Source organism: Salmo salar, chromosome ssa07, assembly GCF_905237065.1.
Source record: "Salmo salar chromosome ssa07, Ssal_v3.1, whole genome shotgun sequence".
Classification (NCBI taxonomy): domain Eukaryota; kingdom Metazoa; phylum Chordata; class Actinopteri; order Salmoniformes; family Salmonidae; genus Salmo; species Salmo salar.
This window is the reverse complement of record NC_059448.1, coordinates 29,064,601-29,086,097: the sequence shown is the minus strand read 5'-3', so window position 1 is coordinate 29,086,097 and position 21,497 is coordinate 29,064,601. Positions and strand designations below refer to the sequence as shown.

Below are 21,497 nucleotides of genomic sequence, written 5' to 3'. Positions count from 1 at the left end.
TATATACATTTACATCAAGTTTTGACATTTTTGTTTACTTTTTGAAAGTGCTAATATTAAAGGACCAAAATACAAATAAATCTAAAAATGCATAAGTAGATGCAAAAATGTCATTACAAATGTTTTATTTTTTTCCCCCAATCTAAGAGCTGAGAGAGGGTCTATGACTAGAGGTGATGCTATCAGTCAGTCCTATTCCTATCTACTGTGTGTGTGTGTGTGTGTGTGTGTGTGTGTGTGTGTGTGTGTGTGTGTGTGTGTGTGTGTGTGTGTGTGGGGGGGGGGTTGTTGGGGGGGGGGGGCAATATAAGTTGACCTACTGTCTGCACACTGTGTTTTGCCCACGGCGTGATTAAGGGAGCATTTAGGGTGACGATGAGTGTGTCCACACACATACTCTTTAATTAGGTTATCAAACCTCCCAATCGATTAAACCTCCCTCTTTGCTGTTTCCTCGCGCGACGCCCATCACTTCCCCCCGTTGGGCACGCGGTGCGACAGCCTAAGTCTTCCCCCTGGCCTGGCCGGTCACGGACAATGGGTCACGCTAACCCCGGGCGGAGGGGGGGATTGGCGAGGGGAGAATCTGTCTGGTCATGGGTTCTGTTTTCTGTTCTGCACAGGCCCAAACAGGGTTCTGACAGGAAGTGAGGTAGGCTGGGTCGGAGCAGTAAAGCCACAGGGCTTATGGGTAAAGAATAGGCTCTATTGTGTCTATTGTGCAGAGGGGATTTGGAGTCACAGTAGAGGCAGTCTGCTGGAAGGTGATGTGGCTGGTTGGCAGCCTCTGGATGGATGGATTGATGGATGGATGGATGGAAGGTTGGCATGGACAAAGACGGAGAGAGTGATGGGCAGAGGGGTGGGGTGGGGAGAAGATGGTGGGTAAGGGGTGAGGTGGGTGAGGGGGTGCCAGGGTGAGGGTCAGAGTTGGGCAAGGGTGTCAGACTAGGGCTCTCTCTGCTGGTTGGCATGGACAAAGACGAGAGGAGCTAGGATCGGGTAGAGGGGTGGGGAGAAGATGCTGGGTAAGGGTTGTAAAGGGAGTAATGGTAAAAGGTGAGGGTAAGGGGGTGAGGAGCAGACTAGCACTGGATCAGGCTGTCGACCCTAGTGGGTACTGGGTTTGATTAGAATTGTGTGTGTGTGTATGTGTGTGTAGGCCACTGTCCCCTCTGGCTCTGTGTAATTGCTTATAATTGAGAAGGCAGGGTGAGACATCTGCTGTGATCCATCTGTCTTTAATATACACACACACACACACACACACACAATAGCTACTTGCATCTGTGTGAGTGTGTGTGAGCATTCATGTTTGTGTTTGTGTACGTGTGTGTGTACACTTTCATGCCGGCACACATGCCATTCCTCAGTTTCTATTTGTCAGTCATCCCTTCCCTCCTTCCTGTTCCGATACATTCTCTTTCCATGGCCTCTTCAGTATTATACACAGACAGCAGAGCACTAGTGCCTTGGGGGTGTGTTTCGTGACCAATAAGGTATGCAACCAGTTCGAAATTTGGAGGGAGGAGGAAAGGGGGAGGAGAGGGAAGGAGGAGCAAGGAGGAATGAAAAAATCCCTGGGGTGATGTAGTTCAAGGAGGGAGAGAGAGGGGGAGAGAGGGGTGATGTAGTGACCATTTTACCTAGACTCAATGGACACTGATCTTGGGTCAGTTAAGGTTGGGATTTGAGGAGGGGAAGCTGATACTAGATCTGTACCTAAGGGAAACTGGATATTATTTTCAGGGACGTAGTGAGACCATTTGTTCAGTATTATCCCTATCTATTGTGTATATATATACACACACACACACACACACACACACACACACACACACACACACACAGGAATTTCAGCTTAGTTTTCAAACAGCTAGATTTTCATTCCATGATGGAGTGGTGGATGTGGTGTTCCGTTCTCTCTCTCTCTCTTTCTCTCTATCTCCCCTGTCAATCAATCCCTCCCTTTCTATGTAAGTAGTTTTTTTGTTGTTGAAATACTCAAAAGCCTAAATAGGTATCTCCCCTGACGTGGGCATGATTTCAATAAACCCTATTTAATCTATAAAAAAACATTTGTCACAGAAAATATGGATCAGATGGGGGTCATTACCACTAAATAAATGAATTGGGACATTTTAGGTGTGCCGCAGAATTGTTTTATCCCATCAAGGTGTGCCATGGTTAAAAAAAGGTTGGGAACCACTGCAGTAAAGTACGGTACAATACAGGACAGTAGAGTTTTATTCAGTAGAGTACAATACAGTACTGTATAGTACAGTAGCGTAGAGTACAGTACAGTTTAGTTCAGTCGAGTACAATACAGTAAAGTTGAATTCAGTAGAGTACAGTACATTCAAGTAAGGTAGGGTACAATACAGTACAGTACACTATGCTTTACTTTTCTTTACTTTACTGTGCTCTACTGTATTGTACTCTACTGTACTATACTCTACTTTGCTTTTACTGTACCGTGCACTGTATTGTAATGCACTGTATTCTGCTGTGCTGGACTGTACTGCATTGTGTGGTCCAAACTTGTGAAATATAGATGTCTATGATTGGCTCAGATTTGGTCTGGTCCGGAATGTACCAAATCTGAAACAATTATAGATGTTTTTGTTTTGGCCAAATCAAGGTCGGTCCAGACTGGACCAAATCTGAACAAACATGGACGTCTAAATCAAGGCCGGTCCGGACTGCACCAAAAAATGACCAAACAAAGACTTCCGGTCAGGACCCAAAAAATATGTCCAAAAGACGTTGCCGTCGGTGACGTCTTAGTGGGTTGAATGTGGTAACCCTTCAAAATACAAACAGTGTAGTTATTCCCTCCGTAAAGCAAACAAACAGGCAAAACGTCAGTACAGAGAGAAAGTGGAGTCACAATTCAGCGGGTCAAACACGAGACGTATGTGGCAGGGTCTACAGACAATCAGCCACGTCACGGACACCGACGTCTTTCTCCCAGACAAGCTAAACACCTTCTTCACCCGCTTCGAGGATAACACAGTGCCATCGACGTGGCCCGCTCCCAAGGACTATGGGCTCTCGTTCTCCGTGGCTGACGTGAGTAAGACATTTAAGCGTGTTAACCCTCGCAAGGCTGCCGGCCCAGACGGCATCCCTAGCCGCATCCTCAAAGCATGTGCAGACCAGCTGGCTGGAGTGTTTATGGACATATTCAATCTCTCCCTATCCCATTCTGCTGTCCCCACTTGCTTCAAAATGTCCACCATTGTTCCTGTACCTAAGAAAGCAAAGGTAACTGAACCAAATTACAGTTTTTTTCTATTTATTTAACTAGGCAAGTCAGTTAAGAACAAATTCTTATTTACAATGACGGCCTACACGGGCCAAACCCTAACCCGGACGACGCTGGGCCAATTGTTCACCGCCCTACGGGACTCCCAATCACGGCCGGTTGTGATACAGCCTGGAATCGAACCAGGGTCTGTAGTGATGCCTCTAGCACAGAGATGCCATGCCTTACACCGCTGTGCCACTCATGAACCCCTTGACTATCTCCCAGTAGGACTCACTTCTGTCATCATGAAGTGCTTTGAGAGGCTAGTTAAGGATCATATCACCTCTACCTTACCTGACACCCTAGACCCACTTCAATTCGCTTACTGCCCCAAAAGATCCACAGACGATGCAATCGTCATTGCACTGCACACTGCCCTATCCCACCTGGACAAGAGGAATAACTATGTAAGAATGCTGTTATTGACTATATGCATAGCCTTCAACACCATAGTACTCTCCAAGCTCATCATCTAGCTCGGGCCTTGGGTCTGAACCCTGCCATGTGCAACTGGGTCCTGGACTTCCTGACGGGCCGCCCCCAGGTGGTGAAGATAGGAAACAACACCTCCAGGAAATGCCAGGAAAATAACCTCTCCCTCAACGTCAACAAAACGAGGGAGCTGACTCTGGACTTCAGGAAAATGCAGAGGGAGCACGCCCCTATCCACATCCACAGTGCCTCTTCAACCTGAGGAGGCTGAAGACGTTTTGGCTTGGCCCCTAAGACCCTCACAAACTTCTACAGACGCACAATTGAGAGCATCCTGTCGGACTGTATCACCGCCTGGTACGGCAACTACACTCCAGAGGGTGGTGCAGTCTGCCCAACGCATCACCGGGGGCACACTGCCTGCCCTCCAGGACACCTACAGTACCCAATGTCACAGGAAGGCCAAAAAGATAATCAAGGACATCAACCACCCAAGCCACGGCCTTTTCATCCCGCTATCATCCAGAAGGCGAGGTCGGTACAGGTGCATCAAAGCTTGGCATGAGAGACTAAAAAACAGCTTCTATCTCAAGGCCATCATACTGTTAAATAGCCATCACTAACCCTGCTACCACCCGGTTACTCAACCCTGCACCTTAGAGGCTGCTCCCCTATATACAGTTGAAGTCGGAAGTTTACATACACTTAGGTTGGAGTCATTGAAACTCGTTTTTCAACCACTCTACAAATTTCTAGTTAACAAACTATAGGTTTGGCAAGTCGGTTAGGACATCTACTTTGTGCATGACACGTCATTTTCCCAACAATTGTTTACAGACAGATTATTTAACTTATAATTCACTGTATCACAATTCCAGGGGGTCAGAAGTTTACATACACTAAGTGGACTGTGCCTTTAAACAGCTTGGAAAAATCCAGAAAATTATGTCATGGCCTTAGAAGCTTCTGATAGGCTAATTGACATCATTTGAGTCAATTGGAGGTGTACCTGTGGATGTATTTCAAGGCTTACCTTCAAACTCAGTGCCTCTTTGCTTGACATTATGGGAAAATCAAACGAAATCAGCCAAAACCTCAGCAAAAAAATTGTAGACATCCACAAGTCTGGTTCATCCTTGGGAGCAATTTCCAAACGCCTGAAGGTACCACGTTCATCTGTACAAACAATAGTACGCAAGTATAACACCATGGGACCACGCAGCCGTCATACCGCTCAGGAAGGAGACTCATTTTGTCTCCTAGAGATGAACGTACTTTGGTGCGAAAAGTGCAAATCAATCCCAGAACAACAGCAAAGGACCTTGTGAAGATGCTGGAGGAAACAGGTACAAAAGTATCTATATCCACAGCAAAACAAGTCCTATATCGACATAACCTGAAAGGCTCAGCAAGGAAGAAGCCACTGCTCCAAAACCGCCATAAAAAAGCCACACTACGGTTTGCAACTGCACATGGGGACAAAGATCATACTTTTTGGAGAAATGTCCTCTGGTCTGATCAAACAAAAATAGAACTGTTTGGCCATAATGACCATTGTTATGTTTGGAGGAAAAAGGGGGAGGCTTACAAGCCGAAGAACACCATCCCAATCGTGAAGCACGGGGGTGGCAGCATCATGTTGTGGGGGTGCTTTGCTGCAGGAGGGACTGGTGCACTTCACAAAATAGATGTGGCTATATTTAAGAAACATCAGTCAGGAAGTTAAAGCTTGGTTGCAAATGGGTCTTCCTAATGGACAACGACCCCAAGCATACTTCCAAAGTTTGGCAAAATGGCTTAAGGACAAGAAACTCAAGGTATTGGAGTGGCCATCACAAAGCCCTGACCTCAATCCTATAGAAAATTTGTGGGCAGAACTGAAAAAGCGTGTGCGAGCAAGGAGGCCTACAAACCTAATTCAGTTACACGAGCTCTGTCAGGAGGAATGGGCCAAAATTCACCCATCAATTAAAAGGCAATGCTACCAAATACTAATTGAGTGTATCTAAACTTCTGATCCACTGGGAATGTGATGAAAGAAATAAAAACTGAAATAAATCATTCTCTCTACTATTATTCTGACATTTCACATTCTTAAAATAAAGTGGTGATCCTAACTGACCTAAGACAGCAAATTTTCACTAGGATTAAATGTCAGAAATTGTGAAAAACTGAGTTTAAATGTATTTGGCTTAGGTGTATGTAAACTTCCGACTTCAACTGTACATAGACATGGAATCACTTGTCACTTTAATAATGTTTACATACTGCTTTACTCATTTCATATGTATATACTGTATTCTATTTTACTAGAATTTAGTCAATGTCACTCCAACATTGCTCCTCCTATTACTTAAATATTTCTTAATTCCATTATTTTACTTTTAGATTTGTGTGTATTTTTGTGAATTGTTAGATATTACTGCACTGTTGGAGCAAGGAACACAAGCATTTCGCTACACCCGCAGTAACATCAGCTAAATATGTGTATGTGACCAATAAATTTGATTTCATTTAGTTGAAGTGGTCAGTTAGTTAAGTACAATATTATGTACTAGTTTGGACATTACTACTGCCGGTTTGAAACTTTTGAAAAAGCTAACATACTGGTTATAATGATGGGAAATTCCGCTCTTTTTACTGACTCAGATCTTTTCGACACGTTTAGGAAAAATAACAACTCTTTCAACTCATTTTGTTCATTTGTGTCAGTAATGCCCAGAGCACGCAGGATCCCCTACCGGCGACCGATTAAATGAAAACTCAAAAGTCATGATTCTACGAGACTCTCGTTCACAGGGGGCTTGTTGGAGCTGTCGTTTGTGACTGAGACTGGTAAACGTGTGCTTTAAACAATGTACATTTGTTGATTGCTAGGCATACAAATACGATAATGTTTTTGATACATTTGAAACGAGGTCTAGTTGTGGCTGCAACCGGACTAGATTGTGAACGACTCTTGGTGGAATGCATTGCTTGACTGCCGTGAGGATGATAAGTACAGTAGCCTGACGACTCACACTAAATTCTTCTGCTGCTCTGTCGTTCGCTACATAGCCTATTGTAAAACTAACGTCAGTGTGCGTGGCGTTGTGTTTGGCCGGATAAAGGAGTCCGGGTAGCCCGATAAAAGTGATAACAAACCATTTATTTAACAACTTATTTCGAGTTTGTTGAGCAGAGGTTGTTTGAATTTTTAAAAAAAAAGCTGTGTCCACCATAGCATTAAATAATCAATGAATTGCAGTCATTCTTGCATTCATGATCCATTTTCCAGCGTGCATATGACAAACAGTCGGTGGTCGGAGAACGTCTTCGGAGCCGCTGAGCCGGAGGAGCGTGTATCAAACCTGCTGTGGGACTCATTGCGGCCAGCACTAGCAGGTCAAACGAACGACTCAAATGAACGAGTCACTCAGAAAAACGATTCATGACTCTCAAGTCAGTAGAAAGAGGTGTTCGCAAACTGCACTTCACTATAACATAAGTGGATGTGACAGATGGGAGCAATAATACATATTCAGTCGCACTCTTCAGTTGGCTCCTCTTTCCTATATTAAGAGGGTTGAACAGTGATTATTGTGATATAATGCTCACTTCATTGAGAATGTATGTGCAGTTGAAATTTGGCCATAGAATCAATGACTGTAAAATACGTATCTTCACCTTTTCTTTTTTAAATCAGCACCTAAAATGCTCGTGATGACATCTTTTCAACTTAATTTTGTTTACTGGGAAGGATGTTCTTTTCTCTCATTTGCAGGCCAGGTCAGCACAGTCCCCCCCAAAAACCTTAGACATTCCCCCTCCACCTCCTATTGCCCCCTCCACCTCCTATTGCCCCCTCCACCTCCTATTGCCCCCTCCACCTCCTATTGCTTTCACCATGGACATACTTTCACTGGGATCACAGAATAACATTGTGTGATGTCTTTTCTATAAAAAAAAGAGCTTGTTTTAATCCGTCTAGCAGATGGATGCTTCCAGTACCCTCTTTAGAGAGCTACTGGAAGGGCCTAATAGGGTAAACTCTGTCTCTGTGTTAGGTAAGAGGTCTCTGTAAAGGTGTTTGCTAGACATTAGTTGAGACATGGAGAAAGACAGAGAGTTATGTCACAGCAGTTATCAAAGTGTCATACCTAACAAACACCTTTACAGTGACCTCTTACCTAACCCAGAGTAAAAATGTATTCTATTTGGCCTTGGAGGGAGAGAGAGGGAAGGGAAACAAACAGACAGGCAGGCAGACAGAGAAAGAGAGAGAGGGAGAGAAAGGGGTGAGAGAAAGTGGCCGACTTCTATATACACTAGATGGAAAAATATTGGAAAGCTATATAACTGCATTTATTAATGTACATTCGTTTTTGCCACGTTTATTATTTTACAGACAGATTAATGCATACTTGTAAATTATATTATGTGAGTTAAACATACAAATAAAAAATATAAAAACATTTTCCTTAAAGTATATATTTTTGAGTTTAGTAATGTTACTGTCCCCACTACAACAACAAAATATTTAAATACATGTAATTTTGTCCTTGAAACATTTAATTTCAATACTGTAGAATTCTATTCGCTCCTATGAAGGACTGCTCCTACTGAGGAATGCCAATATGACCGACCGGTCGGCCAATACATAGCATCAGCAATCCAGTGTTTATATACATCATTGGACCAACCGCTACATACTTGTATGTTTAGAACCAGGTGTGAGGCCTTTAAGCAGATCACTGCCTACACCTAACCTCTCCCTGTCATTAAGACCTATGTAGATGGTTAGGGATGGAGAAGTCACCCTTAGGCACAGATCTAGGATCAGCTTACCTTCCCAGAAACCTTAACCACTAGGGGCAAAAACACCCTAACAGACCTTGGATCAGTGTCTATGGCAAGTTCATTCTACTCTCATTGTAAGCAGCAGGGCTAGCATTAGCCGTTGGTATCAGCACCAGTGGGAGTTTGTGACTCAAGTCAAGTCTAACCACTGATACAGGGTCAGATTTGTATCTCCGTATATGTCAGGGTTAGGGTCAAGAGGTAGAGTAATCTGATCCTAGATCTGTGGTTAGGGGCAATTTCTACATTCTTCTGGTTAGCTCTGGCCCGGGCCAGGTTGATAGGGTTGTGTCTGGAGACAGATGTTATATATCTATAGGACCAGGTGGTGTGATGCACAAATTACCCCTCTGTGTTTAGTTTGTAAACTGACTCTGCCTTCCACTAATGGAGGGGTGTGTGAACTCTGAATTTGCTGTCTGAGTGTGTCCATCACGTGTTTTTGAGTCATCCCAGTCGAGGAATTCACTAAAAGCTCAGACTCTCTCCTGACTCGTCTTAAGAACCCCTCTCCCCTCACCACCTTCTCTCCTCACCTTCTCCCCCAACCCAATGTGCTCCCTACCCCTCATCCACACCTCTACTCACCCTCTCCCCTAGACCAAAGTGCTCCCTACCCCTCATCCACACCTCTACTCACCCTCTCCCCTACACCAAAGTGCTCCCTACCACTCATCCACACCTCTACTCACACTCTCCCCTACACCAAAGTGCTCCCTACCCCTCATCCACACCTCTACTCACCCTCTCCCCTACACCAAAGTGCTCCCTGCCCTCTTATACAGCTGGTGTAAACTAGGACTATAACGAACACATGTCAGGGTGTTAGTTTAACCCTCCCCTAATCCATCCACCTCAGATTGTTACTGGCTGTCACAGAGAGAGAGTTTTACTACCATTGGCATCACTGCTTTTAACTGTCATCACCTGGGGAGGGCAATAACTCCTCTCTGTCACCACCATGCGGTGAAGGTTGGGTAATGCATGTTTAGATCTGTTGTAGCGCTGTCTGTCTTGCACTACTCTCTTTCACCACCATGCGGTGAAGGTTGGGTAATGCATGTTTAGATCTGTTGTAGCACTGTCTGTCTTGCACACATTTGTAGGGAAAATATCAGCTTAGGCAAATATACACTTCCAACACACATACTGTGTAGTCTCGCTCTGTCTCTTTCTCAGAAGCAGAATATCACCATTTGAATCTGATACCCCCATCTATAGCCACAAGCCTCAGCATGCCCACAGTGGAGTCTCTTTATCGCTATAGAATTAAGACCTATGGCACAATCACCACCACATCTAGCTACGGCTATATACTGAGGGATTTTGTAAAAGCTTGCTTCCTCGCCAAAATGTGCCATCACACCATGGTTATTATAGTAAAACAGCTTAGTAAACTGAAATAAAATAATGAACAAACCTGTATGAAAAACTAAAACTATACTGTAACTATTATCTTTGACTCGAAAAACAAACTATATTAAAATAAAAACCATCATGAATTATGTTCAGTTTAAGTTTTTTACCTGGTCAAAAATCGAATGGGGTTTTCAATGGCGTTTTCAAGCTTTTGGGGGAGGTATTCAAGCTACTGAAGCTGGTGGGTAAATGTAGTCAGGAAGTAGCTATGTTTCAAATAGGCCTAGCTTGTGAATCACTACAGAGAGGAAGAGGACAAGTGAGAGGCTTGACTCTTCTTGACTCTTCCCAATCAAAAGTACAGCGAGAAGCAGAAGAAGTGGGTATTTTTTTGCATGGAGGTCAATGAGAGAATGTCGAATTTGGTAAAAAAATTAAATGTACAGTATTTGCTACGTCAGGCTTATTTGATAGAAAATGTTACGTCCTTATGAATGTACTGATGTAAGTGGATGCACATGGCATTCCTGCAACTTTGAGAAAAACTATTTTATATCAGAGTTGTGCCTGTTGTTCACACGTGTATCTGCCCTCTCATTGGCTAGAATGTCTGTGCCTGATCCCGCCTTTGCAGACATTTATTCCCATTATTAGTGCGGTCAGTCCAGTATCTTGTCAGTATATAGATAATCTTCGCTCACTATCACTAGCTAACAGGGGAAAAATATAAATAAAACTAATATAAGAACACAAAACTATAATAACCTTGCATCACACACACACACACACACACACACACACACACACACACACACACACACACACACACACACACACACACACACACACACACACACACAGACACACACAGATAAAACTAAAACAAGATGGACACCTTGCAATTTGTCGTTGAATGTTCCCTCACGTTTAAACTCCCTCACCTCTTCTCCTCCTCCCCAAATTTAACCTCTACTTCTCTTTCTTTCAAGAACTCTACCTTATAGACTTCCTATTTGGTCATGGAAGTTAACATCCCCTCTTTCACCATCTCCTCTTCTTTCTCCCTCCAGAAGAGGAGTCCTCTTTTGAGGATATAGGACTGTACTCTACCTTTCCTGCACTCCAAGCTTAGGTCCCCTCTCACCATGTATTTCCCTTCTGTGTCTCTCCAGGGGCGTCCAGGGGCCTTGGGGCCAGTAGGACCCAGTGGACCAGAGGGCTTCCCAGGTGACCAAGGGCCTTCAGGGCCCAAAGGAGAAAAGGGTCACGTCGGACTCGGGGGCCCCTCTGGGCTGAAAGGAGAAAAGGGGCCTATGGGCGTACCAGGGTTCCCAGGAACCGACGGAGTCCCCGTGAGTATTGTAGCACACGTACGCACGCATACACGCACACACACCCTAACCCCATCTTTCTCTCTAGGGTCACCCAGGTGCGGACGGTGGCAGGGGTCTACCGGGAGCAGACGGGTGCAACGGTACCCAGGGAGACCCAGGTCCCAGAACTCTAAACGGAGGAATACCTGGAGCTCCAGGACTCTCTGTGAGTAACATCTATTATCTAAACTGTCTACTAGCTACTATACTATTATCATCTGGAGCTGTAGGGTTGTCCTCTGTAGCTCAGTTGGTAGAGCATGGCTTTTTGCAACGCCAGGAGAGTGGGTTTGATTCTCTGGACCACCCATACGTAAAATGTATGCACTAAGTCACTTTGGATAAAAGTGTCTTCTACAGTGCCTTCAGAAAGTATTCACACCCCTTGACTTTTTCCACATTTTGTTGTGTTATAGTCTGAATTTAAAATAGATTACATTGAGATTTGGTATCACTGGCCTACACACAATACCCCATAATGTCAAAGTGGAATTATGTTTTTAGACATTTTTACAAATGAATTCAAAATGAAAAGCTGAAATGTCACTTAAGCTGTATGGACTCTGTGTGCAATAATAGTGTTTAACATTATTTTTTTATGAATACCTCATCTCTGTACTCCGCACATACAATTATCTGTAAGGTCCCTCAGTTTCAACCACAATGACCATGTAACGAGTGTCGTGTGTGGAGGACCAAGACGCAACAGGGAAGTGTATACTCATCTTCTCTTTTTAATATAAGAAGGAGAAACAAAATAAACACGTATACAATTAACTGAAACGACACTAACAGTTCTGTCATGTGACAAGCACAAAACAGAATACAACTACCCACAATCCACAATACAGATTCACCCACCATAAACGGACCAAGCAGCGTGAGAAGAAGGAGCAGAGGGTTCAGGATTCGTGGACGTGGGAGGAAATACTGGACGGAAAGGGACCATGGAGACAAGCTGGGGAATATCGCCGCCCAAAAGAGGAGCTGGAGGCAGCGAAAGCTGAGAGGCGGTGGTATGAGGCAAGGGAGCGCAACAGGCACGAGAGGCAGCCCCCCCAACATTTTTTGGGGGGGCACACGGGGAGTGTGGCAGAGCCAGGATGGAATTCTGGGCCAACTTCCCGTGCTTACCGGGAGCAGCGTAGTACTGGTCAGGCACCGTGTTATGCAGTGAAGCGCACGGTGTCTCCAGTATGCGCTCATAGCCCGGAGCGCTACATGCCAGCCCCCTGCAAGTGCCATGCGAGAGTGGGCATCGAGCCAGGGCGGATTGTGCCAGCTCAGCGCGTCTGGTCTCCAGTGCAACGTTTCGGTCCAGGCTATCCGGCGCCGGCTCTGCGCACTGTATCTCCGGGGCGCTGGGAGGGCTCAGTTCGTCCTATGCCTGCGCTCCGCCCATGCCGGGCTAGAGTGGGCATTCAGCCTGGAGTAGGGGTGTCAAGCCTACGCACCAGAACTCCAGTGCTCCCCCACAGCCCGGTCTATCCTGTGCCTCCTCCTCGGACCAGGCCTCCAGTGGGTCTCCCCAGCCTGGTCTATCCTGTGCCTCCTCCTCGGACCAGGCCTCCAGTGGGTCTCCCCAGCCTGGTCTATCCTGTGCCTCCTCCTCGGACCAGGCCTCCAGTGGGTCTCCCCAGCCTGGTGAGTCCTGTGCCTGCGCCCAGAGCCAGGCCTCCTGCATGTCTCCCCAGCCTGGTGAATCCTGTGCCAGTCCGGAGCCGCCAGAGTCGCCCGCCAGTCCGGAGCCGCCAGAGTCGCCCGCCAGTCCGGAGCCGCCAGAGTCGCCCGCCTGTTCGGAGCCGCCAGAGCCGCCCGCCTGTCCGGAGCCGCCAGAGCCGCCCGCCAGTCCGGAGCCGCCCGCCTGTCCGGAGCCGCCAGAGCCGCCCGCCTGTCCGGAGCCGCCAGAGCCGCCCGCCTGTCCGGAGCCGCCAGAGCCGCCCGCCTGTCCGGAGCCGCCAGAACCGCCCGCCTGTCCGGAGCCGCCAGAATCGCCCGCCAGCCGGGCGCAGCCAGGGTCGCCCGCCAGTCCTCCGGCACAGCCAGGGGCGCCACCTAAGTGGGCTGAGCCAGTGGTAGAGCGGGGTCTGCGTCCCGCTCCAGAGCCTCCACCGCAGAGAAATGCCCACCCAGACCCTCCCCTATAGGTTCAGGTTGTGCGGCCGGAGTCCGCACCTTTGGGGGGGTACTGTCACGCCCTGACCTGAGAGATCCTTTTATGTCTCTATTTAGGTTTGGTCAGGGTGTGATTTGGGTGGGCATTCTATGTCTGTTTTTCTATGTTTGGGATTGCTTTGTTTCGGCCGGGTATGGCTCCCAATCAGGAACAGCTGTACATCGTTGTTGCTGATTGGGAGTCATACTTAGGCAGCCTGTTTTTCCTTTGGGTTTTGTGGGTGAATATTTTCCTATTTAGTTTTGTTATCTTGACAGAACTGTTGCTGGTTGTTTTTTGGTTTATTTTTGTATAGTGTTCATTCGGTCCATTAAAATCATTCACAATGAACACATCCTCCGTTGCACCTTGGTCTCATTTTGACGATGGCCGTTACAGACCAGGGAGGTTTTCCAATACCTCGCAAAGAAGTGCACCTATTGGTAGATGGATAAAAAATAAAAAATAAGCAAGCAGATATTGAATATCCCTTTGAGCATGGTGAAGTTATTAATTACATTTTGGATGGTGTATAAATACACCCAGTCAATACAAAGATAGAGGCGTCCTTCCTAACTCAGTTGCCGGGGAGGAAAAAAATAGCTCAGTGATTTCACCGTGAGGCCAACAGTGTCTTTAAAACAGTTACAGTTTAATGGCTGTGATAGGAGACAACTGAGGATGGATCAACAACATTTTAGTTACTCCACAATACTAACCTAAATTACAGAGTGAAAAGAAGGAAACCTGTACATTATACAAATATTCCAAAACATGCATCTTGTTTGCAATAAGGCGCTAAAGTAATACTACAAAACAAAGAAATTTACTTTATGTCCTGAATACAAAGCGTTATGTTTGGGGCAAATCCAACACACCACATCACCGAGTACCACTCTTCATATTTTCAAGCATGGTGGTGGCTGCATCATGTTATAGGTATGCTTGTCATCGCTATGCTTGTCATCTTTTTTGCTACGCACAGGCAAAATCCCAGAGGAAGACCTGGTTCAGTCTGCTTTCCAACAGACACTGGGAGATTAATTCACCTTTCAGCAGGACAATAGTTAAAACACATGGCCAAATATACACTGGAGTTGCTTACCAAGACGACTTTGAATGTTCCTGAGTGGTCTAGTTAGAGTTTAGACTTAAATTGGCTTGAAAATGGCTGTCTAGCAATGATCAACAACCAACTTGACAGAGCTTGAAGGATTTTTTAAAATAGTCATGTACAATAGTTAAACAATCCAGGTCGGCAAAGCTCTTACAGGCTTACCCAAAAAGACTCACAGCTGCAATCGCTGCCAAAGGCGGGTCTAACATGTTTTCACTCAGGGGTGTGAATGAGGTATTTCTGTATTTCATTTTCAATACATTTGCAAACATTTCTAAACATATGTTTTCACTTTGTCCTTTGGGGTGTTGTCTGGGTGAGATAAAAAAATATTTCATCCATTTTGAAATCAGGTTGTAACACAACAAAATGTGAAATAAGTCAAGGGGTATGAAACATTTCTGAAAGGCACTGTAAATAGCATGTATTATTATTATTGTAGAGTATATTTGTACTGTAAGATGAAATGATCTAGTGTAGTGCTTGTTGGACCAAACTGGATTCGCTGTGGGTAACAACTATCATTTACATCAGTACTATATGACTGTAACGAGAGTCATCTAGTAACCGGTGACGGTGGTTAGAACGCCGGGCCGGTAACCAAAGCGTTGCTGGTTTGAATCCCTGAGCTGACTGGTGGTGGTGGTGGGGGTGGGGGGGTCTGCATGGAGTGAGCTGGCAGCTGGAGGGTTACAGGCTTTAATGTGCTATGATCTCTCTCTCTCTCTCTCTCTCTCTCTCTCTCTCTCTCTCTCTCTCTCTCTCTCTCTCTCTCTCTCTCCATCAGGGGCCCACTGGTCCTAAAGGACAGAAGGGAGAGCCTGTATACGTTGGACTCAGTGGGGTAACACACACACACACACACACACACACACACACACACACACACACAAGGATATTATCAGGAAAAGTTTGACATTCCTTCCTCTCCCTCCTTCCCTACCTCATCTTTCCTATCCTGGAGATTGTTTAGAGAAAGGGGGATGATGTTGTTGCTATAATCTCATCCATTGAGGTCAGTCTGACCTGAAACGGACTCTCTTTCCTTCCTCCCTACGTCACTCTTTCCCCCAAGTCTGTGTTTATAATGAACTGGGGACAGTTGTTTAGCTCACAGTTTATCTTGTTTCCTTACAGGGAGTTCCTGGTCAGCCTGGACTGGATGGTGTACCTGTAAGACATCTCATTACTATACATCAATATACTGTATTTCTTTCTGTATATGTAGTGTATTTGATAACTTGGTGTGTTCCTGACCGGGTTCTATGTGTTCTGTGTTCCTGACCCGCTTTTCTGCGTTATGTTTCTCTCCGTAGGGACCTAGAGGTCCAGACGGAGGTCCCGGTGACTTCGGCCCCAGAGGTCCTGATGGATTCCTTGTATGTACACACACACACACACACACACACACACACACACACACACACACACACCTGTCTATGTTGATCTAGATACAATATACCATTGTTATACTGTATGTACTCAGTATATTACAGAAACTATTTTATCCCAAACGGTGTCATGACAACCTTTGCATTACACAGAGAGTTTGTCATGTTTAATCTACACATTGGTTAATAAGACTAAAGCCAGTGACTTGGGGGAATATACCTCTCTTATTGTCTCTTGATGACTGTCTATTTTACAATAGAATCTAATAGATATAATAGATCAGTCTACTCTCCAACTGACTTCCTGTCTGTGTTTTGTTGTTTTTCTCCAGGGTGCTCCAGGCCCCCCCGGTCCCCCTGGCCCTGTAGTAAGTACTGGACAACACTAGATAGGGGAAAACTCCTGACCCTTCAGTAGTTATAGGCCTGGAGTTTTCCTGCTCTGCTAACATGATGCCCCTGGCCCTGTAGTAAGTACTGGACAACACTACAGTGGTGGAAAAAGTACTCAATTGTCATACTTTTTACTCAAGTAAAAGTAAAAGTCACCCAGCAAAATACTGTAGTACTTGAGTAAAAGTCTAAAGGTATTTGGTTTTAAATATACTTAAGTATCAAAAATAAAAGTATAAATCATTTCACATTCCTTATCATAAGCAAACAAGACCATCATGATTCTCTTGTTTTTTCTTATTTATATATATAACCAGGTGCATACTCCAACACTTTGGTGTTTAGGGATTCTGTCAGTGTGTGTGAATTGGACCATTTTGCTGTCCTGATGAGCATTAGAAATGTAACGAGTACTTTTAGGTGTCAGGGAAAATGTATGTAGTAAAAAGTACATTATTTTCTTTAGGAATGTAGTGGAAAAAAAGTTAATGTTGTCAAAAATATAAAAAGTAAAGTACATATACCCAAAAATCAACTTAAGTACTGCTTGAAAGTACTAAGAATCTACATAAGTACTTTACACCACTGCAACACTAGACTGTGACCTGAAAGTCCTGCTCAGACTGAGGCTGTCCTAATATGGACACCGTACTGACCTCAGAGACAGCCTGTCTGCTCCATAGAAACTAATAAGGATCTCTATGGTGGAGACAGTGTAATGACGCCACCAAACAGATAGGGGGGAGTGTGTACTAAATAACTAAAAGCTGTGTACTTCATGTTGCTTTTGTCATAATGGAGATTGTCTGTTGTTCATTCCAAGTTATTGCCGACAGATGCTATGTATATTCAGTCCATATTGGGGACTTTTGTTACTGGTGACTTATATGGAGACTGTTATAATGACTATAAAGTTTGGACACATCTACTCATTTAAGGGTTTTGCTTTATTTTTACTATTTTCTACATTGTAGAATAGTAGTGAAGACATCAACACTATTAAATAACCCATAAGGAATCATGTAGTAACCAAAAAAGTGTTAAACGAATCAAAATATATTGCATATTATAGATTCTTCAAAGTAGCCACCCTTGACAGATTTGATGACAACTTTGCACACTCTTGGCATTCTCTCAGCCAGCTTCACCTGGAATGCTTTTCCAACAGTTTTGAAGGAGTTCCCACATATGCTGAGCACTTGTTGGCTGCTTTTCCTTCACTCTGCGGTCAAACTCATCCCAAACCATCTCAAGTGGGTTGAGGTCGGGTGATTGTGGAGGCCAGGTCATCTGATGCAGCACTCATTACTCTCCTTGGTCAAATAACCTTTACACAGCCTGGAGGTGTGTTGAGTCATTGTCCTGTTGAAAAACAAATCATAGTCCCTCTAAGCGCAAACCAGATGGGATGGCGTATCGCTGCAGAATGCTGTGGTAGCCATGTTTGTTAAGTGTGCCTTGAATTCTAAAAAAATCACAGACAGTGTGACCAGCAAAGCATCATCACACCTCCTCCTCCATGCTTCACGGTGGTAGCCACACATGCGGAGATCATCCGTTCACCTACTCTGCGTCTCACAAACACAGGGCGGTTGGAACCAAAAATCAAAAATTTGGACTCAAACCAAAAAGGACAGATTTCCACAGGTCTAAAGTCCATTGCTCGTGTTTCTTGGCCCAAGCAAGTCTCTTCTTCTTATTGGTGTCCTTTAGTAGTGGTTTCTTTGCAGCAATTCGACCAGCTGTCAGAGCAGCTCACAGATCACTGCACCTGTACATAGCCCATCTGTAAATAGCCCATCCAACTACCTCATCCCCATACTGTATTTATTTATTTATCTTGCTCCTTTGCACCACCAGTATCTCTACTTGCACAATCATCTTCTGCACATCTACCATTCCCGTGTTTAATTGCTATATTGTAATTACTTCGCCACCATGGCCTATTTATTGCCTTACCTCCCTTATCCTACCTCATTTGCACATGCTGTACTTTTTCTACTGTATTATTGACTGTATGTTTGTTTATTCCATGTGTAACTCTGTGTTGTTGTATGTGTCGAACTGCTTTGCTTTATCTTGGCCAGGTCGCCGTTGCAAATGAGAACTTGTTCTCAACTAGCCTACCTGGTTAAATAAAGGTGAAATAAAAAAAGAAAAAATGAAGGTCTGATTCACGCAGTCTCCTCTGAACAGTTGATGTTGAGATTTGTCTGTTACTTGAACTCTGTGAAACGTTTATTTGGGCTACAATCTGAGATGAAGTTAACTCTAATGAACTTATCCTCTGCAGCAGAGGTAACTCTGGGTCTTCCTTTCCTGTGGCGGTCCTCATGAGAGCCAGTTTCATCATAGCGCTTGATGGTGTTTGCGACTGCACTTGAAGAACGTTTCAAAGTTCTTGAAATGTTCTGCATTGACTGACCTTCTGACCTTCTTTAAGTAATGATGGACTTTCGTTTCTCTATGCTTATTTGAGCTGTTCTTGCCATAATATGGACATGGTATTTTACCAAATAGGGTTATCTTCTGTATACCACGCCTACCTTGTCACAACACAACTGATTGGCTCAAATGCATTAAGAAGGAAAGAAATTTCACAAATTTACTTTTAACAAGGCACACCTGTTAATTGAAATGCATTCCAGGTCATGAAGCTGGTTGAGAGAATGCCAAGAGTGAGCAAAGCTGTCATCAAGGCAAAGGGTGGCTACTTTGAAGAATATCAAATATAAAATATTTTTTTATTTGATTAACACTTTTTGGGTTACTACATGATTCCATATGTGTTATTTCATAGTTTTTATGTATTCAGTATTATTCTACAATGTAGAAAATATTAAAATAAAGAAACCCTTGAATGAGTAGGTGTGTGCAAACTTTTGACTGGTACTGTATATTGAACAAAAATATAAAAGTGACATGCAACAATTTCAACGATTTTGCTGACTTCATATGAGGAATATACAGTTCATATAAGGAAATTGGTCAATGAAATAAATAAATGAGGCCCTAATCTACAGTGAGGGAAAAAAGTATTTGATCCCCTGCTGATTTTGTGCGTTTGCCCACTGACAAAGAAATGATCAGTCTATAATTTTAATGGTAGGTTTATTTGAACAGTGAGAGACAGAATAACAACAACAAAAAATCAGAAAACCGCATGTCAAAAATGTTATAAAATGATTTGCATTTTAATGAGGGGAAATAAGTATTTGACCCCTCTGCAAAACATGACTTAGTACTTGGTGGCAAAACCCTTGTTGGCAATCACAGAGGTCAGACGTTTCTTGTAGTTGGCCACCAGGTTTGCACACATCTCAGGAGGGATTTTGTTCCACTCCTCTTTGCAGATTTTCTCCAAGTCATTAAGGTTTTGAGGCTGATGTTTGGCAACTCGAACCTTCAGCTCCCTCCACAGATTTTCTATGGGATTATGGTCTGGAGACTGGCTAGGCCACTCCAGGACCTTAATGTGCTTCTTCTTGAACCACTCCTTTGTTGCCTTGGCCGTGTGTTTTGGGTCATTGTCATGCTGGAATACCCATCCACGACCCATTTTCAATGCCCTGGCTGAGGGAAGGAGGTACTCACCCAAGATTTGACAGCACATGGCCCCGTCCATCATCCCTTTGATGCGGTGAAGTTGTCCTGTCCCCTTAGCAGAAAAACACCCCGAAAGCATAATGTTTCCACCTCCATGTTTGACGGTGGGGATGGTGTTCTTGGGGTCATAGGCAGCATTCCTCCTCCTCCAAACACGGCGAGTTGAGTTGATGCCAAAGAGCTCCATTTGGTCTCATCTGACCACAACACTTTCACCCAGTTGTCCTCTGAATCATTCAAATGAAATGAAAATGATATTCTCTGGCAACAGCTCTGGTGGACATTCATGCAGTAAGCATGCAAATTGCACACTCCCTCAAAACTTGAGATATCCATGGTATTGTGTTGTGTGACAAAACTGCACATTTTAGAGTGGCCTTTTATTGTCCCCAGCACAAGTTGCACCTGTGTAATGATTATGCTATTTAATCAGCTTCTTAATATGCCAAATCCTGTCAGGTGGATGGATTATATTGGCAAAGGAGAAATGCTCACTAACAGGGATGTTAACAAAAACATTTGAGAGAAATAAGATTTTTGTGCGTATGTAACATTTCTGGGAACTTTTATTTCAGCTCATGAAACATGTGACCAACACTTTACATGTTGCGTTTATATTTTTGTTCAGTATAGTTACATCCATACAATTTTACAATGCTTGTCAATTGTAGGGTGATGTGTTGTTGTCCAAATGCAATACCCACTCTTGTTTTCCAGGGGAGCCCCAGTCTAGGGTTTCAGGGGGAGCCAGGAGACAAGGTACGCACCAACAAAACAACACAACTAATTATTAGATGTTAATGAACGATTTTATTGATTAGTAATCGATTAATCATATCAGTTTATTAGGTCTTTAGCATCTTATTCGCTCACCTGACCCAACCACAACTTCCCCCCACCTCGTCCAACCATACCTGTACCCCTTCTTATCACTCATTGGATTTCAGCTATATTGAGAAGTAATTGATTTATTTAATCAGTTTATTACATCAGTCTAAAGCTAAATTATAGCTTTAGACTGTTGAAAGAGTGTAATATGACATAATCTGCATCCCAAATGGCACCCTGTTTTTCTTATATAGTGCATTACTTTTGACCAGAGCCCATTTGTATCTATATGTCTTTCCCAATGGGAGGGAGACTGGCAACTTTATCCTCACTGTAGATCAAACTGAAAACAGCCGGCTTAGGTTATTCTAGCTGTGTGTGTGTGTGTGTGTGTGTGTGTGTGTGTGTGTGTGTGTGTGTGTGTGTGTGTGTGTGTGTGTGTGTGTGTGTGTGTGTGTGTGTGTGTGTGTGTGTGTGTGTGTGTGTGTGTGTGTGTGCACGCCTGCAATTTGTGCATGCGTGTTGAGGATGGTTGAAATGCATGATGAAGGATGACTTTTTGACCTCTGTGTGCATGCGTGTTGAGGATGGTTGAAATACATGATGAAGGATGTCTTTTTGACCTCTGTGTGCATGCGTGTTGAGGATGGTTGAAATGCATGATGAAGGATGTCTTTTTGACCTCTGTGTGCAT

At 44.2% G+C, this 21,497-nt stretch overlaps 1 protein-coding gene across 5 annotated transcripts in view; it reads left to right on the top strand.

Moving 5' to 3' along the window:
* Nucleotides 1-21,497, top strand: part of LOC106608923 (collagen alpha-6(IV) chain) — a 193,578-nt gene that overhangs the window by 126,786 nt on the left and 45,295 nt on the right. For all 5 annotated transcript variants that reach the window (XM_014207146.2, XM_014207145.2, XM_014207144.2 and 2 more), the window contains exons 5-11: nt 11,113-11,292; nt 11,360-11,479; nt 15,373-15,429; nt 15,723-15,758; nt 15,902-15,964; nt 16,309-16,344; nt 20,693-20,734. In XM_014207146.2, coding sequence (XP_014062621.1) covers nt 11,113-11,292; nt 11,360-11,479; nt 15,373-15,429; nt 15,723-15,758; nt 15,902-15,964; nt 16,309-16,344; nt 20,693-20,734 — 534 coding nt within the window. The remainder of the gene's footprint in view (nt 1-11,112; nt 11,293-11,359; nt 11,480-15,372; nt 15,430-15,722; nt 15,759-15,901; nt 15,965-16,308; nt 16,345-20,692; nt 20,735-21,497) is intronic.